Source organism: Manis pentadactyla, chromosome 14 (assembly GCF_030020395.1).
Source record: "Manis pentadactyla isolate mManPen7 chromosome 14, mManPen7.hap1, whole genome shotgun sequence".
In the NCBI taxonomy this organism is placed as follows: Eukaryota; Metazoa; Chordata; class Mammalia; order Pholidota; family Manidae; genus Manis; species Manis pentadactyla.
In genome coordinates, this window is record NC_080032.1 from 26,184,390 (window position 1) to 26,211,775 (window position 27,386).

At 40.6% G+C, this 27,386-nt stretch overlaps 2 protein-coding genes across 17 annotated transcripts in view; one reads left to right on the plus strand and one right to left on the minus strand.

Moving 5' to 3' along the window:
* Positions 1-8,036, plus strand: part of RIMBP2 (RIMS binding protein 2) — a 185,531-nt gene extending 177,495 nt beyond the window's left edge. For 11 of the 16 annotated variants that reach the window (XM_036921824.2, XM_036921825.2, XM_057491476.1 and 8 more), the window contains 2 exons: positions 4,457-4,591; positions 6,651-8,036. In XM_036921824.2, the coding sequence (XP_036777719.2) occupies positions 4,457-4,591; positions 6,651-6,839 (324 nt within the window). In that variant the 3' untranslated portion in view covers positions 6,840-8,036. Of the gene's footprint in view, positions 1-4,456; positions 4,592-5,087 lie in introns of all 16 variants that reach the window. The other 5 variants (XM_036921827.2, XM_036921833.2, XM_036921826.2 and 2 more) reach the window with 3 other exon arrangements.
* An 8,593-nt stretch (positions 8,037-16,629) lies between these two features.
* PIWIL1 (piwi like RNA-mediated gene silencing 1) overlaps positions 16,630-27,386 on the minus strand; it is a 31,773-nt gene continuing 21,016 nt past the window's right edge. The window contains exons 13-21 of the mRNA XM_057491446.1: positions 27,185-27,372; positions 26,739-26,811; positions 25,064-25,264; positions 24,850-24,953; positions 23,904-23,974; positions 23,600-23,753; positions 19,939-20,064; positions 17,734-17,881; positions 16,630-17,575 (exon numbers count right to left, since the gene is read on the minus strand). Coding sequence (XP_057347429.1) covers positions 17,459-17,575; positions 17,734-17,881; positions 19,939-20,064; positions 23,600-23,753; positions 23,904-23,974; positions 24,850-24,953; positions 25,064-25,264; positions 26,739-26,811; positions 27,185-27,372 — 1,182 coding nt within the window. The 3' untranslated portion in view covers positions 16,630-17,458. The remainder of the gene's footprint in view (positions 17,576-17,733; positions 17,882-19,938; positions 20,065-23,599; positions 23,754-23,903; positions 23,975-24,849; positions 24,954-25,063; positions 25,265-26,738; positions 26,812-27,184; positions 27,373-27,386) is intronic.

Here is a 27,386-nt window from a genome sequence, read left to right on the forward strand (position 1 = left end):
TGTATCCTGTTGCTTTTGGATGTAGAGTTCTGTAGATGTCTATTAGGTCCATCTGCTCTACTGTGTTGTTCAGTGCTTCCGTGTCCTTACTTATTTTCTGCCTGGTGGATCTATCCTTTGGGGTGAGTGGTGTGTTGAAGTCTCCTAGAATGAATGCATTGTAGTCTATTTCCCCCTTTATTTCTGTTAGTATTTGTTTCACATATGCTGGTGCTCCTGTGTTGGGTGCATATATATTTAGAATGGTTATATACTCTTGTTGGACTGAGCCCTTTATCATTATGTAGTGTCCTTCTTTATCTCTTGTTACTTTCATTGTTTTGAAGTCTGTTTTGTCTGATATTATTACTGCAACCCCTGCTTTCTTCTCGCTGTTGTTTGCCTGAAATATGTTTTTCCATCCCTTGACTTTTAGTCTGTACATGTCTTTGGGTTTGAGGTGAGTTTCTTGTAAGCAGCATATAGATGGGTCTTGCTTTTTTATCCATTCTATTACTCTGTGTCTTTTGATTGGTGCATTCAGTCCATTAACATTTAGGGTGACTATTGAAAGATATGTACTTATTGCCATTGCAGGCTTTAAATTCGTGGTTACCAAAGGTCCAAGGTTAGCCTCTTTAGTATCTTACTGCCTAACTTAGCTCGCTTATCGAGCTGTTACATACACTGTCTGGAGATTCTTTTCTTCTCTCCCTTCTTATTCCTCCTCCTCCATTCTTCATATGTTGGGTGTTTTGTTCTGTGCTCTTTCTAGGAGTGCTCCCATCTAGAGCAGTCCCTGTAAGATGTCCTGTAGAGGTGGTTTGTGGGAAGCAAATTCCCTCAGCTTTTGTTTGTCTGGGAATTGTTTAATCCCACCATCATATTTAAATGATAGTCATGCTGGATACAGTATCCTTGGTTCAAGGCCCTTCTGTTTCATTGCATTAAATATATCATGCCATTCTCTTCTGGCTTGTAGAGTTTCTGTTGGGAAGTCTGATGTTAGCCTGATGGGTTTTCCTTTATAGGTGAGCTTTTTCTCTCTAGCTGCCTTTAAAACTCTTTCCTTGTCCTTGATCTTTGCCATTTTAATTATTATGTGTCTTGGTGTTGTCCTTCTTGGATCCTTTCTGTTGGTGGTTCTGTGTATTTCCGTGGTCTGTTAGATTATTTCCTCCCCCAGTTTGGGGAAGTTTTCAGCAATTATTTCTTCCAAGATACTTTCCATCCCTTTTCCTCTCTCTTCTTCTTCTGGTACCCGTATAATACGGATATTGTTCCTTTTGGATTGGTCACACAGTTCTCTTAACATTGTTTCATTCCTGGAGATCCTTTTGTCTCTCTCTATGTCAGCTTCTATGCGTTCCTGTTCTCTGGTTTCAATTACATCAATGGCCTCTTGCATCCTATCCATTCTGCTTATAAACCCTTCCAGAGTTTGTTTCATTTCTGCGATCTCCTTTCTGGTATCTGTGATCTCCCTCCAGACTTCATCCCATTTCTCTTGCGTATTTCTCTGCATCTCTGTCAGCACGTTTATGATTCTTATTTTGAATTCTTTGTGAGGAAGACTGGTTAGGTCTGTCTCCTTCTCTGGTGTTGTCTCTGTGATCTTTGTCTGCCTGTAGCTTTGCCTTTTCATGGTGATAGGAATAGTTTGCAGAGCTGGGACGAGTGACGGCTGGAAGAACTTCCCTTCTTGTTGGTTTGTGGCCCTCCTCTCCTGGGAGAACAGCGACCTCTAGTGGCTTGTGCTGGGCAGCTGCGCGCAGACAGGGCTTCTGCTTCCTGCCCGTCTGCTATGGAGTTAATCTCCGCTGTTGCTGTGGGCGTGGCCTCGCTCGGGCTGCTGCCCCATAAATGGTTTAGTCGCGTTGTAGGGGGAGCGGCCTGGAGGCTATTTATCTCTATAAGGGGCCTCCGTGCTCCCTGCAGCCCAGGGGTTAGGGTGCCCAGAGATCCCAGGATTCCCTACCTCTGGATTAAGTGACCCGCCCTCCTCCTTTAAGACTTCCAAAAAGCACCCACCAAAACAAAACAACGACCACAAAAAATAAATAAATAAATAAATAATAGCTGCTCGTTTTTCTTTATTCTCCGGCGTCAGCCTCAGGCATCTGCTCACTGGTCTTGCTGCCCTGTTTCCCTAGTATTGGGGTCCGTATCCCTTTCAGACTTCCAAAAAGCGCTCGCCAAAACAAAACAGAAAAAAAAGAAAAAAAAATGGCCGCTCGCTTTTCTTATGTCCTCCGGTGCCCGCTCACTGTTCTTGCTGCCCTGTTTCCCTAGTATCCAGGGCCCCCTGGGCATGTACTGTGTCTGCGCTCTGGCCCGGATGGCTGGGGCTGGGTGTTCGGCAGTCCTGGGCTCCGTCTCCCTCCCGCTCTGCCTGCTCTTCTCCCGCCGGGAGCTGGGGGGAGGGGCGCTCGGCTCCCGCGGGGCCGGGGCTTGTATCTTACCCCCTTCGCGAGGTGCTGGGTTCTCTCGGGTGCGGATGTGGTCTGGATATTGTCTTGTGTCCTCTGGTCTTTATTCTAGGAAGAGTTGTGTTTGTTATATTTTCATAGGTATATGTGGTTTTGGAGGAGATATCCACTGCTCTACAAGATATCCATCTTGGCTCCACCTCCTCTTTTTTAAAATTAATTTCTATTCCTAAATTTAGAAATATTTTAATTTTTTATAATTTTTATCTCATTTGTGGTAAATAAAAATTCTCCATCATTTTTAAGTGAACAGTTCAATGTAACAAATAATTCACATTGCTGTAAAACCATCCCCACCACCATCTCCAGAACTCTTCTGCAAAACTGGCACTCTGTCCCCAGTAAACACTATTTACCCATCACCCCCCCCACGCCTCCCTTGTACCCTCTGGTCTGCTTCTGTCTGTATGAACCTGACTCCTCTAGAGACCTCATGTAAATGGCATCATACAGTGTGTGCTTTCCTATGGCTGGCTATTTCACTCAGCATCATGTCCTTCCTTTTTAAGGCTGAACAGTGTTCCACTGTAGGGCGAGCCCGCACTGTGTTCATGCATTCATCCATCAATAGACACTTGGGTTTCTTCTACCTTATGGCTGTTGGGAATAATGCTGCTGTGGACACAAGTATGCAAGTATCTCTCCAAGACCCTGCTTTCAATTCTTTTGGGTATATGCCCAGGAGTGGGATTGCTGGTCACATGGTAATTCTGTGTTTAATTTTTTGAGGAGCCACCACACTGTTTCCCCCATACTGGCTACACCATTTTCATTCCTGCCAGCAGCTCCCAAGGGTTCTAGTTTCTCCATATCTTTAGCACCACCGTTTTTTGTTTAAAAAGAATTTTTACAGTAGCCATCCTAGTGGAAGTGGGCTTTGATTTGCGTTTCCCTAATGATCACTGATGTTGAGCCTCTTTTCCTGTGCTTCTTGGCCATCTCTTGTCTTTTGGGGGGAAATATCTAGTCAAGTCCTTTGCCCAGTTACAAGTCAATTGTTCTTCTGTTGTACTGCAGTTCTTTCTAAATTCTAGAGATTAGCCCCTTATTAGATACATCCTCCCATCCTGCAGGTTTTCTTTCCACTCTGTCAACTGTGTCCTGGGAGCCAGTTTTGAATTCTGATGCTGTAGGCTGTGTCTTTCACTGCCATCTCCTCAACCCTGTAGACACAGACGCAAACTCCCATGGTTTCTGGGGCCAGCCAGCCTTGGACTTGGTTTTGGGCACTTGTAGGGCAGGTTAGCGTTGTGGGGTGGGGAAGAAGTGACGCAGTGTGCTGTGACCTGCTCAGTTCAGATGCCCAGTGGGCAGTTGGACCTATGGATTGCAACAGTATCTATGTACTTGCATATAGATATGTAAAAGAGTAGAAAGGTCTGGAAAGATATACACTACCCTCAAGCAGTAATCTCTGAGGAGGTGTCAACACTTTAATTTTCCCCATATTGTCTGAGTTCTTATAATGAGAATGGAGTCTACGTAAGAGGAATGCAAAAGGTGAGGTTGAGCAGATCAGTAGCTCTCAGTGTTGCCCACACAAGAAGGCACTTGTTGTGTGCACACGCACCCCCACCTTGGGATAGAATTCACCTGTCTGGTTCTACATGCCTGAGCAATGGCATTTTTAAAAGTCACCTGGGGATTCTGAGGTCAGCCAGGTTTGAGAACCACTAAACCAGGGGTTCCTACATGTGCTTGACCCTAAGAATGGCTCAGGCCCCTGGGCCAAAACACAGATCCCTCAGTACCCCCAGGGCAGGCCAGATCAAGGCCTCTGGGGCCGGGCTGGGCCCCTGTACTGTCAGCATGTTGCCGAGGTCTTATGATCAGGTAGTTTGGAAATACTGGAGTCCCTGCAAGTTACTGCTTTTGAGCCAGAATAAACTCACTGTGCGCCTCTACACTAGCTGTGTCCCATTAGCTAAAGAAGTGGGTTTTGGAAAAAATAGAGTAAATCGTTCTTCTGCCCATCCCTGTGTTTTTAGGGGGAGCTCAACGGGCAGAAAGGCCTTGTCCCCTCAAACTTCCTAGAAGAAGTGCCTGATGATGTGGAAGTCTATCTCTCTGACGCGCCGTCCCACTACTCACAAGACACGCCAGTGCGCTCCAAGGCAAAACGGGTAAGCAGATGCAGTCAGCACTTTGAACTCCAGTCCCACTATGCGGTACATGCTCTAATGCAGCCTTTGCATTGATATTTTTGTATCTCGGGCTAAAAAGCATATGGCCTGAATTTTTTCTGTGCCCTTCCATGGGGGTTGTGCCTAAAATTGAATTCTAATCTTAAAAGTTTATGTCACAAAAAACGACCCTTTCAATTCTAATCAACCTGCCTTTACTCACATAGGAACTTGCCCTGCTAACACTACAGAGCACATTCCAGTGGGGTTAAAAGTGTAGGGCTGGTCGGTCCCTAGATCCAGTGGGCAATGACAATTACATGCCTGCTAGGTTTTTAGTCCTCTGACAAGATCAAAGAGCTTGCCAAGCACAATGAACTATTAGATTACGTTCATGGTTAGTGTCCATCTTTATTTTATTTCATCACTGCAAGTTTTTATATATTATATTTTTATATATATATTTTTATTTCTTTGCTCATCTGCTTGGAAACAGAAGAAGAGTGTTCATTTCACACCTTAATCAGGCAATGTAGCCTTCACGTAAGTGAGCAACTGAAGATACCTATAAAGATACCAACTTAGGCTGCCTTAAAGGGACAATGCAGTAGACTTAAGGCTTCACTGTGGGCTAAGAAAAGAAATATGTCTCAAAAACCATCGGACCTAAAGTATTAGGATATTACTTGGTCTCAGTTGTAAAGCAGCTGAATTGGTAGTGAAATAAATCATCTTTAATAATCATTTCCTACTATTTACATTAAGAATATTTGAAGGCCAACATTGGGAACATATTTCTTAACCAGCTAATTGTTTGTTTACAGAGAGTTCCAATGTCTACTCATAATTAAAGCTGCATATTGCATTGTTAGCCACTCTTGGAAAAAGCACAACCTAAAAAATGTTTACTATAGGGAATTTTACTTTAAAAAACCTAACTCAAGAGCAAGCAGAACATAAGTGATGCAGAGTTGGCTCTGACCGCTGCACATGCTGGCTCGACTACCGGAAGCATCATTCTTACGTAACCATACCTCTATCTGATGAGAGTGCTTGTGCTCTCTTCAAAGCACAAGTAAGTGTTCTGAACACACAGATGATTGGTCGGTGACTCACTGGTTGGTATACCAATGCAATACTAAGTTTATGAGACATGCAGCTCAAATGTTCGCATAGACGGAATACTCGGTATCTTCAGGTGTGCTTTGGGATGCTTTCCTAGTTGTTTTCCATTAGAATTAGACCTTGATTTTAAATCTAAGCAAGCTTGAAGCCCCTTGGCTTATATCATTTGCCTGCTGAATAATGAACACTCACACTAGGAAGACGTTTGCTCAGTGAGGTGAGGGAGAAGAGGGACAGTGATGTTCTGCATCTCGGGCATGCACCCGATCATGAACATGAGCGAGGCTTGTCACCACGCGCCGTGTTAGAACACGCTCTGCGCCTGGGAGGCACTGCTGATTAAGCACTATATTGACAAAAATTCATCTTCAATTACTTGAAAATAACGAAAGCATACAATAAGGGCCTTTAAGCTTTCTTTGATTATAATTAAGGTTCATTTTAGGTTTTTTTTCCTTTCTTTCAACTGGTGTGCCATCTCCAATGTTTCTACAGTATACTAACCACCGCAGGGACGCACGGGGCAGTATCAGTTTATATACCCACGTAGTTTTCAAACACAGCAAAAGTTCCCTTTAAGAACCTTTGCTTTTAAGATTATCGATGGGTACTCGGCCAATTTTACTACCACCCTAATTTAAAGGAATTGTTTTTCCCTGCTTTTGGTCTTAATTTACTAAGTAAATTATCACCTAGCTTTGTTTTTGTGGAAACCATGGCCGCCCCTCCCCTGGAAACCAGACGCGTGGCTAGGCCCTCCCTTAAGTATGCTGTGGGGGAGGGTGTGTGCTCCCGGGAGGGTACTTTAAGCATTCAAAGGAGAAATGGACCCCTTTACTTCTCCTGGTGGGAACCGGGGTAGTAGGGTGTTACCCAGTGGATTGGTGTTGTTGGCACTCACGCACTCAATAAACTGTAACAATGTACCTACTAGGTTCCTCCTGAGGGTTCAGGTACAGCAAGGAGCGCACCATCCCCCACAGCCCATCTCCATTCGGGGTCACCTACGTCATCTATGGGTACTGGTAGTCCTGGGAGAGGCAGGGAAATGTCCTCGAAAAAGAAAAAGGGGCTGCTTTCCAAAGGCAAGAAACTGCTGAAAAAGCTGGGTGCCGTGAAATGATTCATGTGCTTCTGGACAACTTCCAAATCTATGTAATTTTCTTTAATTCCAAACTAGGGCTTTCATGACTCAAGTACTTCCTAAAAAAACAATCTTCTCCCCTGACACCAGTAGAGAAGTGCTCTTTGCACTACCATCCACTTTACACCACCTGCAAGGACAAAGGGCCGCTGTGCTCTCCCAGCCTCCGTGCCACTCTGCTCTATGCCCGAGGTCAGCCGGGCGGCGGGGGCTCACCAACAAACAGGGGCCACTAGCTCTCTGTAGCTCACTCCCTGTGAGTCCAGTCTTTGCGCATTTGTCATCTGCCCTTAAAGGAATGGTTTCCACCCTGCTCCCTTTTCAGAATGCTTGCCTCATAATGCATAACTCTCACTTTAGCTCTGGTCTTGAAATTCCTAGTTTAACTGCCTTGATGTTTCTGCCTTATAAACGCACAATGATTTGTACTGTCAAATAAAACCTATAGTGTACACTATGTGTTGTGCATTCAGTGCTCTCCATCCTCACAGACACGGTGGTTTGCAATCGCCTTGTACAGGCTGTGCACTGTACAGTCTGGTCTTTCGTCTCTCAGAGCAAGCCAGGCAACACAGAGAAAGTGTTTACTTAGTCAAATCATTCAAAAAGAGAGAGAGAGTGACTTTGGTGAAGTACCAATACTCCAACCTGCCAAAAAGCTGGTAACACTTACTGCTTTCGGTGTTACATTTTATGGCATATGGATTTAAGTTACTTTCAATATTTGTCAAAATGCCACACATTCAACAATGAGCAGCACACCTATACAGCAGTCCACGTAACGCACAAGCCACACTTCAAACATCCGCGATTTAAGTCTGTTCAAAATAATTCCACACCAATCTTCATCATTGGCACTTGAACAAACTACAATGTTGCTGGCACATGTATTTGATGGTTACTATTTTCTAATTCTTGTCCACTTGTAAATTGTTTTTACTCTTTATACATACTTTCAGACTGCCTTTCTTTTGTAATTTATGGAAGGTTTCTAAATGAATGACAGCTTTCCCCATTGTGTCTTCAAAAACTATATTGTAAATTGTAATATAATAGTATGTGTTAGATTTATTAAAAGGAAATTACTCCATGTGTGGTTCAGTACTGTGTGGGTGTGTGCATGTGTACAGTTAGTGTAAAATATTTTATAGAAATAAAATTTGTTATTTTATACAATATTTATTCTATCTTTGTTTTAAACACTTGTCATCATAGCATAACTGAATTCCTTTCTCCTGCATGTACTAGAAACACTTTATAACTGCCTTTTGTGGTACTACTTTTTCTACAATACTTCTGACCTATGTTTTTGGAGTCATTTACCACAAAATGTTGTTACAGCTGCATTGCTGGTGACAATCCACTCAGTGGCAAAAAGGTAGTTAGTTGTCCATAAGGAACAGACATGTACAACAAAGAGTGAATTCAAATCGTATTTGTAATATTCCTCTTCAGCAACTTTGGAATTCACATGGTATGAATAAAGAGCTATACCAACTGAAGACCATAAAACACAATTTAACTTCTCAGACATAAAATAATTTTCCTGAAATCCTTAATTACTTTAAAATTCTCCAAATAAGAGGGTTTATTCCAACTAAGAGATAAAACCAACAATGCTATGGCAAGATCATAATATAATCCAAATAAATAAATTTATGAATATGTACACAAGTCTGTAATTGCTATCCATCCTAGTGTCCTTCCTGTTACACGCTCACCTCCCCCATCTACAGAACGAAAAATCGCTGACAAAAGAGGACCACTGCCTCTCAGTGTGTGGGATCTCAAACAGCAGACTCACAGGGGCAAAGCAGGAAGCTGGTTAACAGAGGCCAGGGGAGGTGAAATGGGTTGGTGTAGGTCAAGGAGTACGAAGTTTCAGTTACGAACATGAATAAATGGAACGCTAATGTAAAAAAAACAAAACAAACCTTAAGTGCTAGATTAAATGGAATGTCTTAAAATAATTTTCAGTTTAAGAAATACTGATGTAAGATTTAAAGTCTATACAACAGTGTGAATGTCCTTACTGCCAAACATACTTAAAATGGTTGAAATGGCAAATTTTGTTATACTTCTCCACAATAAAAACTGTTTTTTTTTTTAAAATCAAGGGTAGCCAGGACTGTTTCTCTAAATCTTTTGAAAATATTTAGAGATTACCCCAAATATGAAAATGTACAGAGACCCAAAGCAATAATGAGCTAGTTTTGGTGCATATGACCAAACAGTTAAGGAATGCATAATACCAACTGTACACAAAATCTTCCAGAGAAGACAAAAATGCTCAAACTCATGAGGCCAGCATTATCCTGATACCAAAACTAGACAGATACTTCATAAGGAAACTACAGAATAGCATCATAAATGTAAATGAAAAAAATATTATTAGACTGAACAGAGCAATATATAAAAAGGGTGATATACTTTGCCCAACTGTGGTTCATTCCAGGAAAGAAAGTTGGTTTAATATTCTGGGAAAAAAAATCAATGTATTTTACTGTTATCAGAACAAAAGAGAAAGGCTATCTAATTCTATAGATGCAGAAAAAGCATTGGACAAAATTCAACACCTGTTCAGGAAACTAGAAAGAGAAATAAATTTATTTCACCTTGGTAAAATTAATAGCCATAGCCATACTTAATGATGAAAGACTGCTTTCCTGTGTCCCAAAAATGCAAGGATGTCTGATTACTTGTAGTCAATATTGTATGGGGCTTCTAGCCCTTGCAATAAGGAATAAAAGTGTACAATTTTAAAAGAAAAAGTAATATAGTCTTTATTTGCAGATGACAGGGTGCAAGGCCAACACATAAAAATCAACTGTATTTCTATAAACCAGCAGGGGCCAATTAGAAACAAATTAAAATGCAGATATAAAAAATTTAGTAATAAAATAAAAATGTAGTAAGTAGTTGTATAAGCATTAAAAACATGAAATACTTAGGGATAAAATTAACAAAACATGCACAAGACTGGTGTCTCTGAATTGCTGAGAGGCTATAAAAGAGTTCCTAAATAGAGATATATAGTATATTCACAGTTAGGAAGATATAATATTGTTAAATTGCCAACTTTCCCCAAGTAGATCAGTGTAATGCCAGTCAAAATCCCAACAGACTTTTTCTAGAAATTGATTCTAAAAATTATACAGAAATACAAATGATCTAGAATAGTCAAAACAATTTCGAAAAAGATGGACTAGGTTGACTCATATTACCTGATTTTGAGACTTCTAAAGCTATAGTAACCAACACAGTGTTATTTTTGTGCAAAATATGGACATTTAAATTAAAGGAATAAACTTAAGAGAGTCCAGAAATTATAGACAGACACATATATGGTTCAGTTCATTTTCAGCAAAGATGCCAAGGAATTCAATGGGGGTGGAGTGGGGGGAATATGGTCTTTCTAGAAATGCTGCAGTAAGAATGGGATATTTACAGGTAGAAAAGTTGACCCTTATCTCGCACAATACACAAAAATTAATTTAAAAAACCAGATCAGTCCTAAATGGAAAAGTTAAAACCAAAAAACTTCTGGAAGAAAATCGGAGAAATCTGGCTAGAAAGATGTCTTATATAAGACACAAAACGAACTGTAAGAGGAAAAACCTCTGATAAGTGTACTCTATCAAATCTGAAAACATCTTCTTTGAATATGATACTTAAGAAAGCAAAACAGCAAGCCAGAAACTGGGAGGAAACATTCATATATTTGATAAAAGATTTGTATCCAGAATATATGAAGAAATTTTCCAACCTGAAAAGACCATTTTTTTTATTGTGACAAAGATTTGAAGAAACATTTCATAAAAGATGTAAGAATGGCAAATATGCACACAAAAAGATGTTCAGTATCAGCAGTCAGCAGGGAAATGCAAGTAATAACCCAAGTATAACAACATTATACACCAACTAGAGTGACAAAAAGGCCATCATCAAATACTAGTGAGGATATGGAGCAACTGGAACCCTCATGCACTGTACTCCTACAGTGACTTTGGAAAGAGCCTGTCAGCTTATTATAAAATCAGACATTCAGTATATAGATCCAGCAGTTTCATGTCTGTGTATTTACCCAAGAGAAATAAAAAGGTTATGTCCACACAAAGGCTTAACCATAACTTTTATAGTAGTTTATTATAATAGACCCAAGTAGGAAACATCCAAAATATCCATTTATTGATGGTGAATAAACAATGTGAAATACAAACATACAATGGAACACTGCTTAGCAAACAAACCTCTTACACAGACAATGACATGGATTAATTTTTGAGCTACTATACTGAAAAAGCCAGACACAAGAGAGTACACACCATATGATTCCATTTACATGAAATTCTTGTGCAGGTGAAAGGCGGATCCTAAGCTGCTTGGGGTCAAGGTGGGAAGGGCTGTTTGCAAAGGGGCGAGGAGGAGCCTTCTGTGGGAGCAAGTAGGCATTTTTCTAAGTCTTGTGGTGGTAGAGATAAATTTTTGCCAAAACTCATAAAATTGGATTCACTGATATGTAAATTATGCCTCAATAAAGTTGACTAAAAACAGTAAATAACAATGGGATACAAGTTGAGTGAGAGCAGATGGACCTAGAAGTGTTTGAAGATCTTGTGTCATCCAAAGGCAGGCATATTCTACCTCAACTGCCTTCAACTAAATGCCCCTGGGGCTGGATGAGGAAGGGTTAAAAAAAAAGCATGCATAGTCCTATGGCAGGTGCTTCATGGCCTAGCAACCTTTTGTGGCTTGGCTGCCTCCTGGGCAGGACTGGAGCAAAGTGCCTGCTAGGGCGAAGGCAGCCCTGGTCTGCCACAGCTGAGACCAGAAAGCCTCTGTCCAAATGGCTCCTTCCCGCCACCTCTCATACCTGGCACTGGACTTAGGCTCAGATGAATGGGAAGCTTGGACAGAATGGTTGGGCTGGGTCTGCTTGTCCAGGTACCCATGAAGAAAACCACCCAATGCTGGCAGAACATCTGGTGCTGAGGTGGCAGAGGCTGGGACTTAGGATGCAGATTTCTGGGTGGCCTGACTGGTGGTTGATTGCTCACATAGGTGGCTTCACCTCTCTGCCGGGTGTTAACTTTTCCCAGCTGTTGCCAGCCCTGGGAAGATTTCTGCATGCGTATATCCAGGTCTCAGGCAAAGTTCTCACTTAGGTGAACAAGGTAGAGCCCTGCCATTAAGAGTTCTTACAGCCCTCTGGTGACCATAATGTACAGCCGGGGCTGGGAACCACTGTGGAGTACAGAGGGGTCCCTCAACTTTAATGTGCTAAGAAACATGAGGGCTGTTTTAGTTACTCACTTGGAAAGTATTTGAGAAACTGCTATATGCCAGCCATCGAGAGAGACGCATGGTGGACAAGTGAGCAAGACAAGCACTGGCCTCCAGAGCTCACATTCAGGAGCAAGGACTAGAAAGTACAACAAGCCAGAGTATTACTGATAACCTAGAGCTGGGAGAACAGAAAGGGTACATTTCTATGCTTGTGGAATGTTGAAAATGTAGAAGGTGGCCCCTCTGCTAGTGATGTTTTGGCCAACGCGAAGGAGCATGCCAGGTGGAGGAGGCACCTCAGACAGGAGGGCACAGAGCGCTCTGTGAACAGGTAGCAGGCCACAGGCCTGACCCTTGCAATGACCTTATTTTCCTGAGATGGGAACCCGCTGCAGGATGTTGAGATGTGCAACTTAATCCCTCTGGCCTGCTTTTGTTGAATATAGCTCTAAGTGAGTGCGAAGGCAAATACAGAAGAGCAGTGGAGGCAGTCACTGCAGCAGGCCAGAGATAGTGGCGGCCTGGAACAGGGCAGAAGTGTCTGGGTACTCATATTTTGAAGGTGAAGCTTGTAAGATGTACTGAGGAATCCAAAGTGTGACATGAAAAAGAGATGACTCAAGGAAGACAGTGAAGTTCTGGCCTGAACATCCAGAAGAACTGACTTTCAATTAACTGGAGATCTTTGGAAAGTCAGTTTAGCTTTGGGCATATTAGACTTGAGAAATCTACTTATTCAACCACGGGTTCTCAAAGTGTGGCCTGGATGCCCTGAAGTTCTCTGAGACTTTCAGGGTTCTGTGGTCACCCGCCATTCTAATTCTCATGAGTGTGCAGTATTTCCTAGAGGCTACATGACGTGATGACAGCATCATTTTAAGTTAAAGGAATGCAGGCTTCTGTATTTTGTTTTTAAAATAATAATAAAACAATTATCAACAAATATAACCCATATGAAAAAAAAATCCCCTTGGGTCTTCTGCAATTTAAGAGGATGAGGAAATTCCAAGACCAAAAAGTTTGAGAACCATTTTATTAGACGCTTGATTGTCCCTTTAGGAGACAATTATTTCCTGAGTGTGAAGTCCAGGGAGGAGATCAGGCTGGAGATGTAAACCTGGGAAGCATTTTCATGGAAATGAGCCTTGAGACTGAAGGGAATTACCAAGGGAGGAAGATTAGAAGGAAGAGGGACACTAGCCTGGAGGCACTCCACCATTTAGAGGTCAGGGAGACTGAGCAGAACAGTGGGTGGGAGCACCACAGAAGCCAGGCAGAGAGAGAGTGGCAAGGAGAGGAGACATCAGTGTCGGTCATGCTAGCAGGCTTATGGATGAGGGCTGGGAGTGGACCAGCCTGCAACGTGGAGAATGTGGAGCACTTGGTAAGAATGCTGGGTTGAGAGAGAAGGGGAGGAAGGCAATGTAGTTTTGCTTTAAGCGGGGGAGAGAAACCAGCTACAGGGGACAATGGGGGCCCCAAAGGCTTCTTTTTAGGATGCAAAGAACAACCAGATTTGTAGGCGGCTGGGAAAGAACAAGGAACAAGGAGAATTGTGGTTCTGAGCAACGTCCTTGAGTAAACGGGCATCTGTGCACACGTGGGTGGGGTCAGCTTCAGCGAGCAACAGAGTAACAAAAGATAGAGGAATATGCGTGCAGCCACAGGCTGCCAGCTTCTATGGGGGCTTGTGTGAAAACCAGCCGGGCAGAGGGCAAGGGTGGCAGCTGGAGTGAGGGTGCGGGCAGTGCTGGAGGGTTACAGTGCAGGAGGAGGCATGAGACTGGGCAGGTGGCATGCCGAGTGGCACAAAGGTGCTGCGGGTCCCGAGTGAGGTAGGGCAGTGAGGCGTGGTTGTGTTCTGTCACCAGCCATGTTCATCTGCATGGGAGCAGACAAGCAGGCAAAATGTTGGATTTCATTGGTGTTTTAACCAGGAGTTAGAACACAGCACACTGGGCAATGTGAGCAAGCCAGGAGCTGTGTCTCTTGCAGGGAGTCTGAGCCCAGGGGAGTGAAATGCCCGCAAAAGGGAGAAGTGGGCGATAGGTCTGATGGAAGGAGGCCCAAATTGAGTGTGTCTGGGGTATCTGCAGGGGTCTGAAAGCATCAGTGAGGAGCAAGAAGACACCTGCCCACATGCAGACCCAGGTGGTCTAGAGGTGAGGGGAATGAGTGCCATCAAAGGCAGAAGTGTCCCAGAAGAAAGCAAGAAGGGAAATGAGCTTGTCAATCAAGGGCCTACTGATATGTGACCTTGATGGATAGGCAAAAGACTTTTAAGAGTAGATGATGTCGTAGAGGTGTCCTAAGGGGCTCCTTGGAGGGTTGCCTCCTGACCTGCTGATGGCAGCACAGGCACCCATTAACCAAGGTGACTTGTGGGGGGTGCACCTCACTACAAAGCACATGAACTCTCCACTCACTCCATCCATTGAAAATTTTACATTTTCTCTATTTTTCCCTGGACTTTTTAGCAACTTAATTGGTTTGGAATAATGAATACAAACAGAACTAAGCCTATCCCCCTGAAATATTGAATCTGAATGACAATACCAATCACAAAAACTTGAATCAAATCTTAAAATCTTATCACATCAGGTTGAAACTGTTGAAACAGACTTTCTGACACAGAGGACAGAAAGAGACACTTCTTGTGAACAGAAATGCCAAGTGACAAAATTTCTATGAGCTCTAAGGAGTATCATGTAAAGCTATTAAGTAGAAAGCTTCATTCAATGAGGGCCACATTTTTGGATTTTTTTGAGGGGGGAAAAAGCACTGTCCTCAGCAAAAAATAGGCAGATTTCTTGTTGCAATGAACTTTTGAGAAGTCACCGTCCAAATCCCTGGTCAGCTCAGGAACTACACTCTTGCACAGAAGGGGCAGCCTCACCACTGTCTTTAATGCTAGAGCCTTAAGTGTGCATGTTTTTTCATTTTAAGGAAGAGACCTGGATGTCAGCCCATTTTTGCTTTGTTGTTTGAGGTACTCACTGTACCTCTCTAGGGACAGGTGGAAGGCCTGCCCCTTCTGTACGCAGACCGCCTTTAGCAAGTATTAACTGCTACAACTGATGTGGAGGCAGCACTCCTTTCATAGAGTGGGGCTGAGACATAGGCCTAGATTTAGTGCTGTCACCCCTGAAGGAAGTCCATTTTATTAAAACCAGAACACAGGGAAGCAGAACCCACAGAGAAGGTTCCCAGTATCACTCTAATCTCAACCAGCATTTACCAGAATTCCCAGACAAACCATCTGGAATGCGTTTAACAGCTCACGCAGCCACTCCCTAGAAGTTCTAGTTCTTAGGTCTGGTGTGGAGCCTGGCAGTCTGTGGCATCTATTCAAAGCACACAAGGTCATGTTCGATACATCCAATTTGGGAACCACTGCCAAGTATGAATGAGAAAGCCAATCAATGCCCCTTTAGGCTTAACTAATTTGAGCAGTTTTTTGTCCCTTGTAACAAAGTCTTTATGATATAGTGAGAGTCTCTTGACTACTAAAACTTTTCCAGAATTACCACATGTACCGATTTTTCATGCTTTGAAAGACATTAAAGCCTTTCAATGTTTAGTTTAAAGCCTAAGAATGAGACTTTAATGACTTAAGTTACTGACTTACCATAAAATTCCATTAAGATTAATAACTTTGTTAGCAAAAAAAATGGTTGCTTACAGCTACAAAAAAAAAAAATCCATAAATAAAGAATTAATGCCCCAAGTCAATCTTTTACAGCTATATGATTGGACTTCCTTATGCTCCTTAATACTGTCACAACCTTTATCCACTTTTATCATCATTTTTTGGTCTTTGGCACTCTTCTGAAACTTCACAATCCCGTTTCTTATCTTCCTATGGTTAGATCTCAAGTAGGTTAAGGCAAACACTGGGCTAACAGCCAAAAACAATGTTAGCAATTTCTAGCTTGCATAACTAAGAGGAAAATAAAATGGTTTTCACTCATAATATGCTAATAAGGCTAATTCCAAACAGCATTTATTTGATAAGACCAAGTACAATAATGGTAAGACAGTAACTTGATGCAGCCCCTTCAGTGTACAGTCCAGTGGCTCATGTACCATGGTTAATGCTTACATTCATTACATTTATATGCAAGCAATGCTGAGCTCATCACACACTTATTTGTTAACTTCAAGCCTGCTCTTTGCAAAATTCCCTGAAAATTCCTACAATTGTGTAGATGTGAATAATTACAATTATCAAAATCATATAACACATTCTTCTTAGTTTTATTTCCTTACAAGCTATGGATATCCATTCTAATATTACTAATATTGCAGATATCAGCAATTCCTAACAGAATTTGACTCTGACAGTGAAGTTTGTAAGTGACACTAACTTAGCTTTTATAAATAGAATCATATCGACTATACTCTTCAGTAGTTTAAAAAATACATTAAATGGAAAGAAAATGCATATACTTTTAGTAAAAAAAACTACACTGTTTTTCAAGTATGGTGACAATCACTTCAGTTTTATTTTATAACGAATTGGAGAATGTCCCAGTTGCAAAACAAAATAAATGGTATAATATAAATATAGACTAGTGGTCTGTTTTGTTAAAGAGTCTTAAAATGTTTCTTTAGACCAAAATTTAAAATTTTCAACTTTTTTTTTTTTGAAATTTTAAAGAACTTTATTTTTGGAATAACATTAAAGTTGAAAAGATAATACAGAGTTCCCATATACCCATATCGTTTTTCACAACTATCTTTTTTTAGCTGTCACAGACCACCTAGCCCCAAAATGAAATAAGAAATAAGCATATTTCTCCAGAATCTCACACCTGTCCCTTACCTTGTAGAGGTTATTTTTTAATGGGAGCTTTTATTCTTAAAATATAGGATGTCAGATACTGAAATAAAATGATTTTAGTGAGCTTCCCATTTTATGCCTTTCTCTCCTTTAAATTCAAAATAAGCACTTCAAAAATAAGGTTAGTATAGGTTTACAAGTAGGACTTGCTCACTCCTCAAAGTACACTCAATATACATTTTTCAAATAGTTTAAAAACAGAGTCTGTTTATAATACAAAGTACCTTATCCACATTTTTCCAAAACAAAAATCCTCGTGACACATTTGAGAAGCAAACCAGATAAAATGTAAAGTCTTAATTTTACCTATAAGTCTGTTAGTAGCAAATACTAGAAATAAAGACTCCAGAGCTCCTAATACTCTAATTTCTAGTTTTGTCTGGAATGGCAGCAGTTAAAAAACAGAAGCTTAAAAAAATCCCGTTAGAACATCAAGAAGAAAAACCCGGCTACATCTTGTCTTCTTTTGTCAGAGGTAGTAAAGGCGATTGGACAGGGACAGGTTTGGCTCCCTGTGAATGCTCTGGCCGACGAGGAAAGCGAGTTTGTGGGCATACTGGCAAGGAGCAGGTACACGAATAACACCCTTCATGGGAAAAGAACAAGGTTCTATTACTCTAAATCTAATCTCTGTAAACTGTGAATCTCACTATTAACTATAAAAGCCTTTGAAAACATAGCAATTCCTTTCTGAAAAGTGAATCTCAATGATGTAAACAGACATCAGTAGATAAAAGTACTTACTGGCCAGTTATAATAGATATGACAGAGCTTGTAAGTTAACCTCTGTATGTGGTCTGGTTTCAAGCCACTGCTGTCATAGATGACATTATAGTGTGTGGGAGACACACTACCACTTCTCACTGCCTGGCTCACGATAAAAAAATCATACCTGGAATGACAAAAGGAAAAACCACATGGTCGTAAGGCATTGTCTTTTTGAAAGCTAAAATCAAGATGACTGCTTTCTTAAAATGATCCCATATACTAATGTAACCTAATCTTCAAGACATAATGTGCTTCCTTGAAGTCCAGAAATTTAAGAACCATATTTTGGAATATACTGCATGTATGAAAGACGTGATATGGCTGTTGATCACAGCTGTACACACAAACAGTTCTCCATTCCCCACATCCACTCTGAGGGAAACAACTGGGCAGTAACAGGTTCTGGAAGGCAGCAGCAGTGGGGAAAACTGGGTATGGCACCGTCATTCCCAATCTGCTCTCCCCCTCAAGTTGTTCCCATTGTTATTTAACAAAGATACACTTAACAATCACTAAGGATTTAAAGCAAATCTTTGACAGGAATAGGCAACATGAAAGAATATAAGCAAGCATACTGAGTATAGAAACCAAATGGTGAACCAAAGACCAAGTATTGCAAATGTAAAGGAATATACCACCAGTTATTTCATTTTCTTGGTACCAGAGAAACATCACTCCTGAGATACTGTAACCCGACCTAATGAAGATACAAGGCAATTAACTGCAGATTATTATGTCCATTGAAAACTGAGAAAATCATAAGATCAGAATTGTCTACAATAGATGCCAGTGTTTTAGAAAACAAACATTTCAGAAATGTTAAAGACTTGGCCAGAACAACAGTCACACCAGAGCTAGAATCAAAACCTTAGTTCCCAGTTTAAGCACGTTATCATTCCAAGTGCTAGCAACTAAAAATGATTCTTATGTTCATTAAAAGTGGTCCTCTCCAAGTATTTGCATAACATCAGCAGCTGTTTTTAAATAGCATTTACTAGAAAGTAATGAAATGTTTTCATACTTCACAATTCAACTTGGATTTTACCCAACTTGTTTAAATCAGTTATGTCTTGGGTCAATGTCACACCTGAGCTCAGATGTAACAATTGGTGATCACAATAGCAGTAATGTCACCAAGTATTGTGGGGGTCCTCTGAACGGCTAGAGAACCCTGCAGGACATGAGCTCACTGTTACTATCTTAGCTATTTGCTTTCTTTGGCTGGTTTTCCCCAATAGTTTAGAATCTTTCTGAAGCACTGCCATACTAACATCTGCCTGAGAAAAAGACAGAAATCCATAATGCATATTGAAATAAAATTTCTATCCTCCATCCCATAACAGAGGTGACTAAACAGAATGAGTATCTGTTCCGTATTACTTATCTACATAAAGTTAGTGCAGTAATGCCTTGTTTACCCAAGGTTCACATAGGAAAAGCTTTCCAAATACAAACTTTCCATCTGGGTTGATACTCTTATCCTGATTAAAGGTGCCTTTTTAAAAGGCTCCAAAACATTTGCAAATACGAGCAGAAACCATCCCAGTATGCACTCTCATCAGAGTCTCATCTGGACTGACCACTGCCTTGCCTTTATGAACAAGACTTCTGCCTTGGATCCCTATCTTCACAACAGGGTTCCCGAAGAAACTTAAGCTTCATTACTTTATGGCTGAACCCTGTGTGCTCAGACCCTCAGGGCCCTTTGATGTCCCTACTGGTGTCCTTTCTTAAGGCATTGGATAGGTGGCTCCAGGTTATACAACAAGCCTCCTTTACTCAGAAGCCACTCTTCTCATCTGCAAATGCTTTGCAAATGAAACTTTTTGACCTTTGGATAACTAAATGCTTTACAGATCTGAACATTCTGATGAGAAAAGAAATCTGTTTACATATGTAAGAAACAAAAATGCAAAAGCAGCCTGCAGTGAGTCTTTGACCTGTGTAAATTAACGCCATAGACAACCCTCTTCCCCCAAAGCAAAACTGCATCCAAAACCTCTGTTCACCACTTCAGACTAAATCATGGGCTTTAGTAATATTATAAATTCAAACTAATTGAAAACTTCAGTATTTAAAAGAAATATAGTATAAGAACCAAAAAGTAAATGTGTTAAAGCTGACAGAGTACAGAGGCCTCAAAAACCTGAAACTGCCTTCATCTGATCATGCAGAACTTACCACTCTGGTCTGGTGACCTCCACATCAATAACTGTCCCAGGAAGTGGATTCTGAATTCTCCCTCCAGACTGAGTGAAGAACCTGGCGTTCACGCGTTTCTTCACCACAATTACCGTCAGCCTCGGGCTTTGAAGGTGGTGATGAATAACTACATTTAGTCAGGTGATTTCAGGGCAATGCACCATTCAGACATTTGCACACCCCGCTTAACAAGAAACACATATCTGTCCTGGGGCACATTATCTACCCATGTTGTGAAGGAAGCTTCCACAACTTTAAGGACCTTGAGTAAGGACTGGGAATAAACTGTGGGGAGAAGACAAGCTAGCATATATATAATGCCCTGTGACATGGGTTTAATTGGCAGGCTAAGCACAGTCTGTGTCTGTGACACTAAAATGTTAAATTTAAGCCTATCTCCAAGTTCACAACTTTAAGCACTCTCCAGTGGGCATTTCCTACTATGTGGAAATAAAGATAGTAATTCTAAAATCTTTGACAGGTAAGCTAATTTGAGTAGTCTCGAAGTCTAACTTACTGCTCTTCAACATTACTGGTTCACAATGTGTCAGGGTCTCTGTCTTCTGAGGCTCAACCACACCCTGACACTACAACAACCCTCCCTTTTAACCTTTCCCTCCCAATTCAGGTCTACAGTCAGCTTTCCTATGTCAGGGCTATGCTCCTGTTCCCTGGTAAACCTCAGCTCTGGATGGGATCTAATAACCCTCCGACAGGCCCTTGACTCTCCTGAGAGCAGCCCTTAGCTGGCACTGTGCAGTCGGCTTGAGTACCTGCCACACCCTTTACCCCCAGCCCATAAATGTGCGTTTCAAATACAGTCACACCTGCTTATGCATATCCATGTGGGAATAAATAAATCAGAACATGTAAAGCACTTAGAACAGTGCTGGCCTGTCACAAGCGTCTGGTAACTATCATGATTCTCAGTGCCTCGATTTTTCCTGTGCCCTTTTTCCAGCTGAACACTACTTCCTTAAGAGCATAAATACACTTTATTCCAAACGTTGGGAAGCAGAGGGCTTTACACGTACTATGGACCTGGTCATGTTCGACCTGGGAAAGCTTACAGTACACTGTCTGGACAAACAGTCAGAAAGACCCCAAATAGGGAACTTCAGGTCAATGATAAACCTAACTGCTCCTTCTTGGCAGCAGTAAGCAAACAGGGACAGGAGGGCAATTTCACTTAACTAAACAGAAGAAATCTTTAGAAACATCAATATATCCACACATGTGTATCTACTGCTGCCCAGCTACTGCCCAGCAACAATAGCTCTGGATAGAACAAAGCCACCCATTCAGGGACCCCAAGAAAAAGTGCCTGTTAGTCCTGTGACATCACAAGAAACAAGTTAGCAAGTGTGCTGACATGACTTTGGGTTTGCTCTTCAACCAAACCTGCTAAGTCAGCTAATTCAGGATGCATCTTTATGAAAAATTCATATCAACATTTCAATTAAAAACAAATACTGTGGTTCTAAGGATAACTACAAATAAATTTAAGTCCAAACTTGGCATTTCTTCAAAGTGAGGAATAATCTTGGATATTATTTTACTTTACATACAACTTTAAGCTTTTTCTAGACAAAATTATCTACCCTTTATTCAGTGCCTTTTGGGTATTGTGTGAAACATTAAATATTCTCATTTTTTCCTTTCAGCAGCCTTGGTTAGTTGCTTCCCCTGGTTCACAGATGAAGGCAAAGCTGGATTTAACCCAGCGCTGGTTTTGAGACATTTTTCTTGATCCCTAATCTCTGCACCACCAAATAACAGGAAAATTCACAAGGTAAAATCTACTTCTTGATTATCTAAGGGTTAGTCCAAACTCTCCTTCCCTCCAACAGCAAATTCCTATTAGGCAAACGGGGGCTAGGCAGGCAAGCCCCACCAGCCCCTTACACTGAGAAGGACCCTGTTCACAGACACTCACTCACTCACTAGCATTCCAACAAATCTCCTCAAGAGCTATTTCTGCCAATCTTTCTGGGAACCAGACTCAAGGGCCCAAGACTCAAAGAACTAGAGATGCAGGCTTCAGCATGGTTGACAGTGTTATTCCCTGAATCCCAAATATTCAGCACAAAGAAATAAGAACTTGCAATTGTTACTCTATTCTTCATTTCTTAAAAATTTCTTTTTCTCTAGATATGAGATAAAGGCAACTACAACGTGCTGAGTGCTATGGTAGTAAAGAAAAAAAGTATGAAGCAATCTGTTTTAGACCTTCCTCTACTACCCAGCACTATACCACACTTCTCCAAGTTGTTATTGAGACATATTTTTCTTGATCCCTAATCTCTGGTTTCCTAATCTCTTCTCCAAGTGTGGTATGAGCCTCAGAAAACCTAAACCTGAGGAAAGCTAAAATAAGGCTTACAAAATTTCAAAACCCCAAAGAAAATAAAGTTAATACCATTATTTTAGTGAGAAAATTTAAGCTTTAAGAGTTTTAGGGGGATTAGAAAGAACATTAGCATTAATAATATTAATGTTTCCAAAATAGTTTTAAAATGCTTATTAGCATTTTAGTCTGAAGCACACTTACTTTAAAAGTGATAAAAATATTCCTGACTTGCTCTAAGAAGTTCTGGCACGATGACCTCATTTTAATAAATGTATACAATTAATACTTAAAAGGGGTCTTTTAGAAGTTGACAGGAAGACTTGGAAGTAGCCTCTAATTTAGCTAGAAGACACAAGCCCTTAATGCTCATCCCACAGGCCATATAAAGCACACCGAGTTCAGATATGGTCAATGGCTTTCAAAACCCTCATTTCTATGATGATACTAAATGCTGGCTATAAAGGTCTGGCAAAAATAATCAGTGTTTCAATACATACCTGTAAACAAGCCTCCTGGATTTTGCAAGTATCCTTAAAAATCAAACCCACAAATCTCTAATGTATCATGCATTAAGCTCTGAATACAACGGTTCCTGATTACAACTTGCTCACAATCTGACAGAGAAACAGCCACAGTTAAGCAAGTGTATCTTATTTAAACAGCCATCTTGAGATTGCACCCGGTTTACTGCCAGATGGCAAGGACAGTGATCCTGCAGGAACGTGGAGGGAGGCAAAGCCCACAGGGCAGCACAGGAGAACAAGGGCAGCACGCAGACACGCCCTGCATTGCTCTGGTCTGTGTGTGTCATCTGAAGTGAGCATGAAGCCGCTGCCTCCCATGAGGTGGTCACAAGCCTGTCATCATTCCCATGCCAGTCCAGTTGAGTTCACAAAGAAATTACACAAGTACTCATTGTACAGTGAGGTCAAGAAATAGTACATTAGGACTATTTGTAGTATTTATCCTGACAATCAATTCTGTGGGTGCCCATGGATGTGCTGGGATAAGCAGATCCCAGCTTTAGGTGCGGAAGAAGAGATGTCTGCTAAAGTGTCTTAATGTGTCCCTCCTTGAAGGGACACACACCACACTGCCACTCTACATTCTCAGTCTCCCCCATCATGAGAAATGGCCACAGACACTTTCCCCCATCCCTGTTCCCTACCTCAAGCCCTACTTCACCAATCAGGGTAGGTTCTCACTTACCTTTTCATCTTGTGACACTAATTACAAAAGATAAAAAAGTATAATTTTATAGAGAAAACGCTTTACAATTTGCATGCTTACTTGTAACCTCTACCAATAGATTTTAGGCAATCCAAAAACTGAGGCACTTCATAGTTAACCAATGTTTTAAGCTGACCATCTCCTACACCATCTCGATACACAATAATCCGACTAGGCATGTATTCATTGCAGCTATTCCAAGCCCTCAGAGCCGCTGAAAGAAAGCCAGAAAGGTTTTAAACAAATTAACACAGAACAAAAATGGTGTGTTTCTACCACATTTTGGGTACTTTTTCAATAACATCACTTTAGGATAATTCCTTGAAGACCCCAGTTCAGAGCCCACCCACCATAGGAGACTAACCTTGCAAGCAGACTTTGAGCCCATCTACTAGCTCTTGTCCTTTGTCTTGAAACACACAGCGAGAGAACCAGCTATTCAGAGAAAAAACATGATGCAGGTGAAAGTTTTTTCATTTTATATTATTCTACATTTATTTTGCTTTAAGCATTTCATGATCTTTAACTTCCTTTAAATATATCTTACATCTCCACTTTATGAAATCTTAAACAGAAAAGACAGTAAATCTCTATTAACATCACAAACTAAGTTTTCCCTTATTGTATATCAATACTATAATTCCATTGCCGAGGAGAAAATGAAGTTTAAACCTTAATACCCAGAGATGACTCCTAAGTTTACACCTCAGTATACAGAGAAGCACAGCACATTCTTACTGCTACACTCTTCAGAAACCATTTATTGTAGATTTCAGTTTCCTAAAGGATAAGAGACCTTGAAATATGCCCATTAGTAATGCTAACACATCAATACACCTTCAGTTTTTATTCTTTCCTGTTCTAGGCAACTATCTTGTTAAGAAAAACACTGAAAAAATGATTTCCTAGGTGGAAATACAACCTCTGGGTAAGCTGACGTAGGCTTTCCAAAATGAAGTCAGTGTAAAAACTTAAAATTACATGTCAGGGATCAGTAAAAATTATTAAACAAGGAAGTTTTTAGAGATGGTCACATTTAATAAGATGCACCCTCCCACCAAATACAAGTAACAAAAATAACCTGAAATACAGCTTTATGACAACAGGTTAAGGGCAAGTGAAGAAAGTTAGAAATGGTGGGTTAGCTAGTATTTTTCTCTCCTAACTTTTTTCTGGATCTAACGTAAGAGAAAAACGCAGGTTAAAAGTAACCAGCTCCTGCACCTTACAGACCCCTTGAGACACCAGCCTGGATGCATGCCCTCAATCTGCCTCTAACAGTTCATCTATCGCTGCCAAACAGCACTCACCGGGTCATCCCTTCATTGATACTTGCAACAAATCCTGCAATTGACCTCCGTCCAGCTGTGGTGTCATGGTAACAATCAATGCCAACTATCATCGCTAGCTTTAGCTTTAATGAAAATATTGTAATTTTAGATACAACAGAATGCCAGCAATATTTAAAAATTACATCAATTTTAAACAATTAAAACTTTTATCCACCATTTAAATCCAACTTACAGGCATATCAACCCTCCAAAGTTCTCCTCCCATTTTGCAATTCATCTGTAGGGCAATCTTTGTAGCAATGGCCATGACAGTCTGTTGTTTGCCTAAGGTTCGGGCCACCACACACTGACTTGGAGTAGGGCAATCTGTACACAAGTACTTTTTAATAGCATCATATTTGTCTTTCCGATTACCGGACAACAGACAGACAACCTAAAAACAAACAAAATGCCCTCACTACAAAGAATAGGAAACTGATAATTAAGTTCATGAAGAAGACAGGTAAATGAGTCCCCTGCCGTGAGGAACAAATGCAAACATGCACATTTATTTCACCACTGTCTCAGCCACACAGCTACCAAGCCAGCTATTAACTTCTTCTTGTTACATTCACCCAAGTGACAGATGCTAATGAAGGAAAGAAATCATGTTACACAAACAACTCAAAACTGAGTATCATTAGAACTTGAGAATTTAGTTAAATGTGCTCTATTACCAGCTTGGAATAATGTAGGAACAGGTAATAGGGCAGAGCAAGTGAGTGGTAACTTTGAGGAGGACAAATAAAAAGATTTTCTAAAATGTCCATTTTCCTTTACTCACAATCCACCTAGGATCATGACTTTTAAAGCTCTGGCTTAAGAATCTGATAAAGATATAAAATTTCCTACAAAGTCCCTGCACAATTTTGGAGACAAAATGGAGCCTGATCTAAATATACCCTTGCTTGAAACAGGAAGATGTTAATCAAAGGGTATAAACTTCTAGTTCTAAGTTGAAGTCCTGGGGATCCAACGTACAGTGGTGAGCACAGTTAACTCTATGGTTTACATATAGAAATGGGCTGAAGAGAGGATCCTCAATGTTTTCACCAGAGGAATTGTGTAGGTTGAGGTGGTAACTAACCCTGTGTGATCATTTCACCATATATGCATGTACATCAAATCCCCACACTGTACACTTCAGACTTAAACAGTATTATATGTCAATTATCTAACTAAAGCTGGAAAATAAACACAAAACCACCACCTCTGCCCAAATTCTGGGGATGCAAGTTTAAGTTCTGGAGCTGAATCCAGCTCTTTAATTCATTATTACTGTATTCTCCAATTTATACTCCCAGATTCTTATCTTTTCTACAGCTTCCAACAAAATCATGTTCCCACTTAGGGTGTCTCCACTATTCCAGACAATGCAATGGTAACCTGCCTGTGGCATTTAAGTATGAGATAAAGGGCTAAAAAGAACAGATCAGAGGAAGCCAATTCATTTTTAGGTTTACAGCAATACAGACATGTTGTTTATCGTTAAATTCATCTTTGCCACCTCATTAATTACACTTCTGTGTGTCTTAAGTACTGATCTTCACTTTTGTGGCTTTCTGTTTTTCCCTAAATTTTCTAAAATAATTAAGGCCTCTGAGTCCAAATAAATTTAAGATGTTTTTCTCTACCCCTCCCTCACCATTGGCTGCACACAGTAACAAGCTCCCAGGCACACAACTAAAGTCAGTATTAATTTAGCTACCTTATATAGGCAACATTTATGTTTTGTGCCCAGTTTAGGAATCTAATTATAACATTTCGAAAATGAATCCATGTTCTCAGATTTACAAATGCCCCTTTTAAAACAAAAGCCCTGTCCTGTCATTCTAGAACAACAGCCTATGTGTCAATTAGCTACTTACTATCTGAGTATCTGATGTAACTTTCTGCTGTAAGACTCTTAAATAGGCTTCCGTTCTATCATCCACTTCAATCCTAGAATGGAAGTACATTATCCAACATTCAGAAAAAAAAAAAGTACTATACATAAAAAATTTCCTTACATTATATAACACATGAAACACTTCTGTATAAAATATGAGATACAACACCAAATACAGCAATTTAGGCAAAAGACATTTTCTAACACATATGAGAGCAATAATTTGAGGAATAGTCCTGCTTGTTTGCTCTCCCACCCATTCTTATTACTAACATACATTTCTGGATCCACACTATAGGGAACTACATCCAATCTTTAAGTTAAGGTAACGTAGTTAATGTTCCTAATACTTTTATCACTTTTGAGTTGCCACTCCCTGCAAATGACTAATCAATTCTCAGAGTAGAAATAACTTGATAAACTTACATTATTGCTTTTTTCATTTGTATGCCCATGGCTGGTGTAACTTTAAATAGATTTTGTATCAATGAATTGGCTGCTTCGTAATTTCTTCGAGTATAGATCAACAGCCAGTTATCTAGCGGCTTAACACCAATTAATGGTGCGCTTCTTGTTTCTTTTGACCAATCTGCAAACTGTGGATTGTAATCAAACTAGAAGAAAGTTC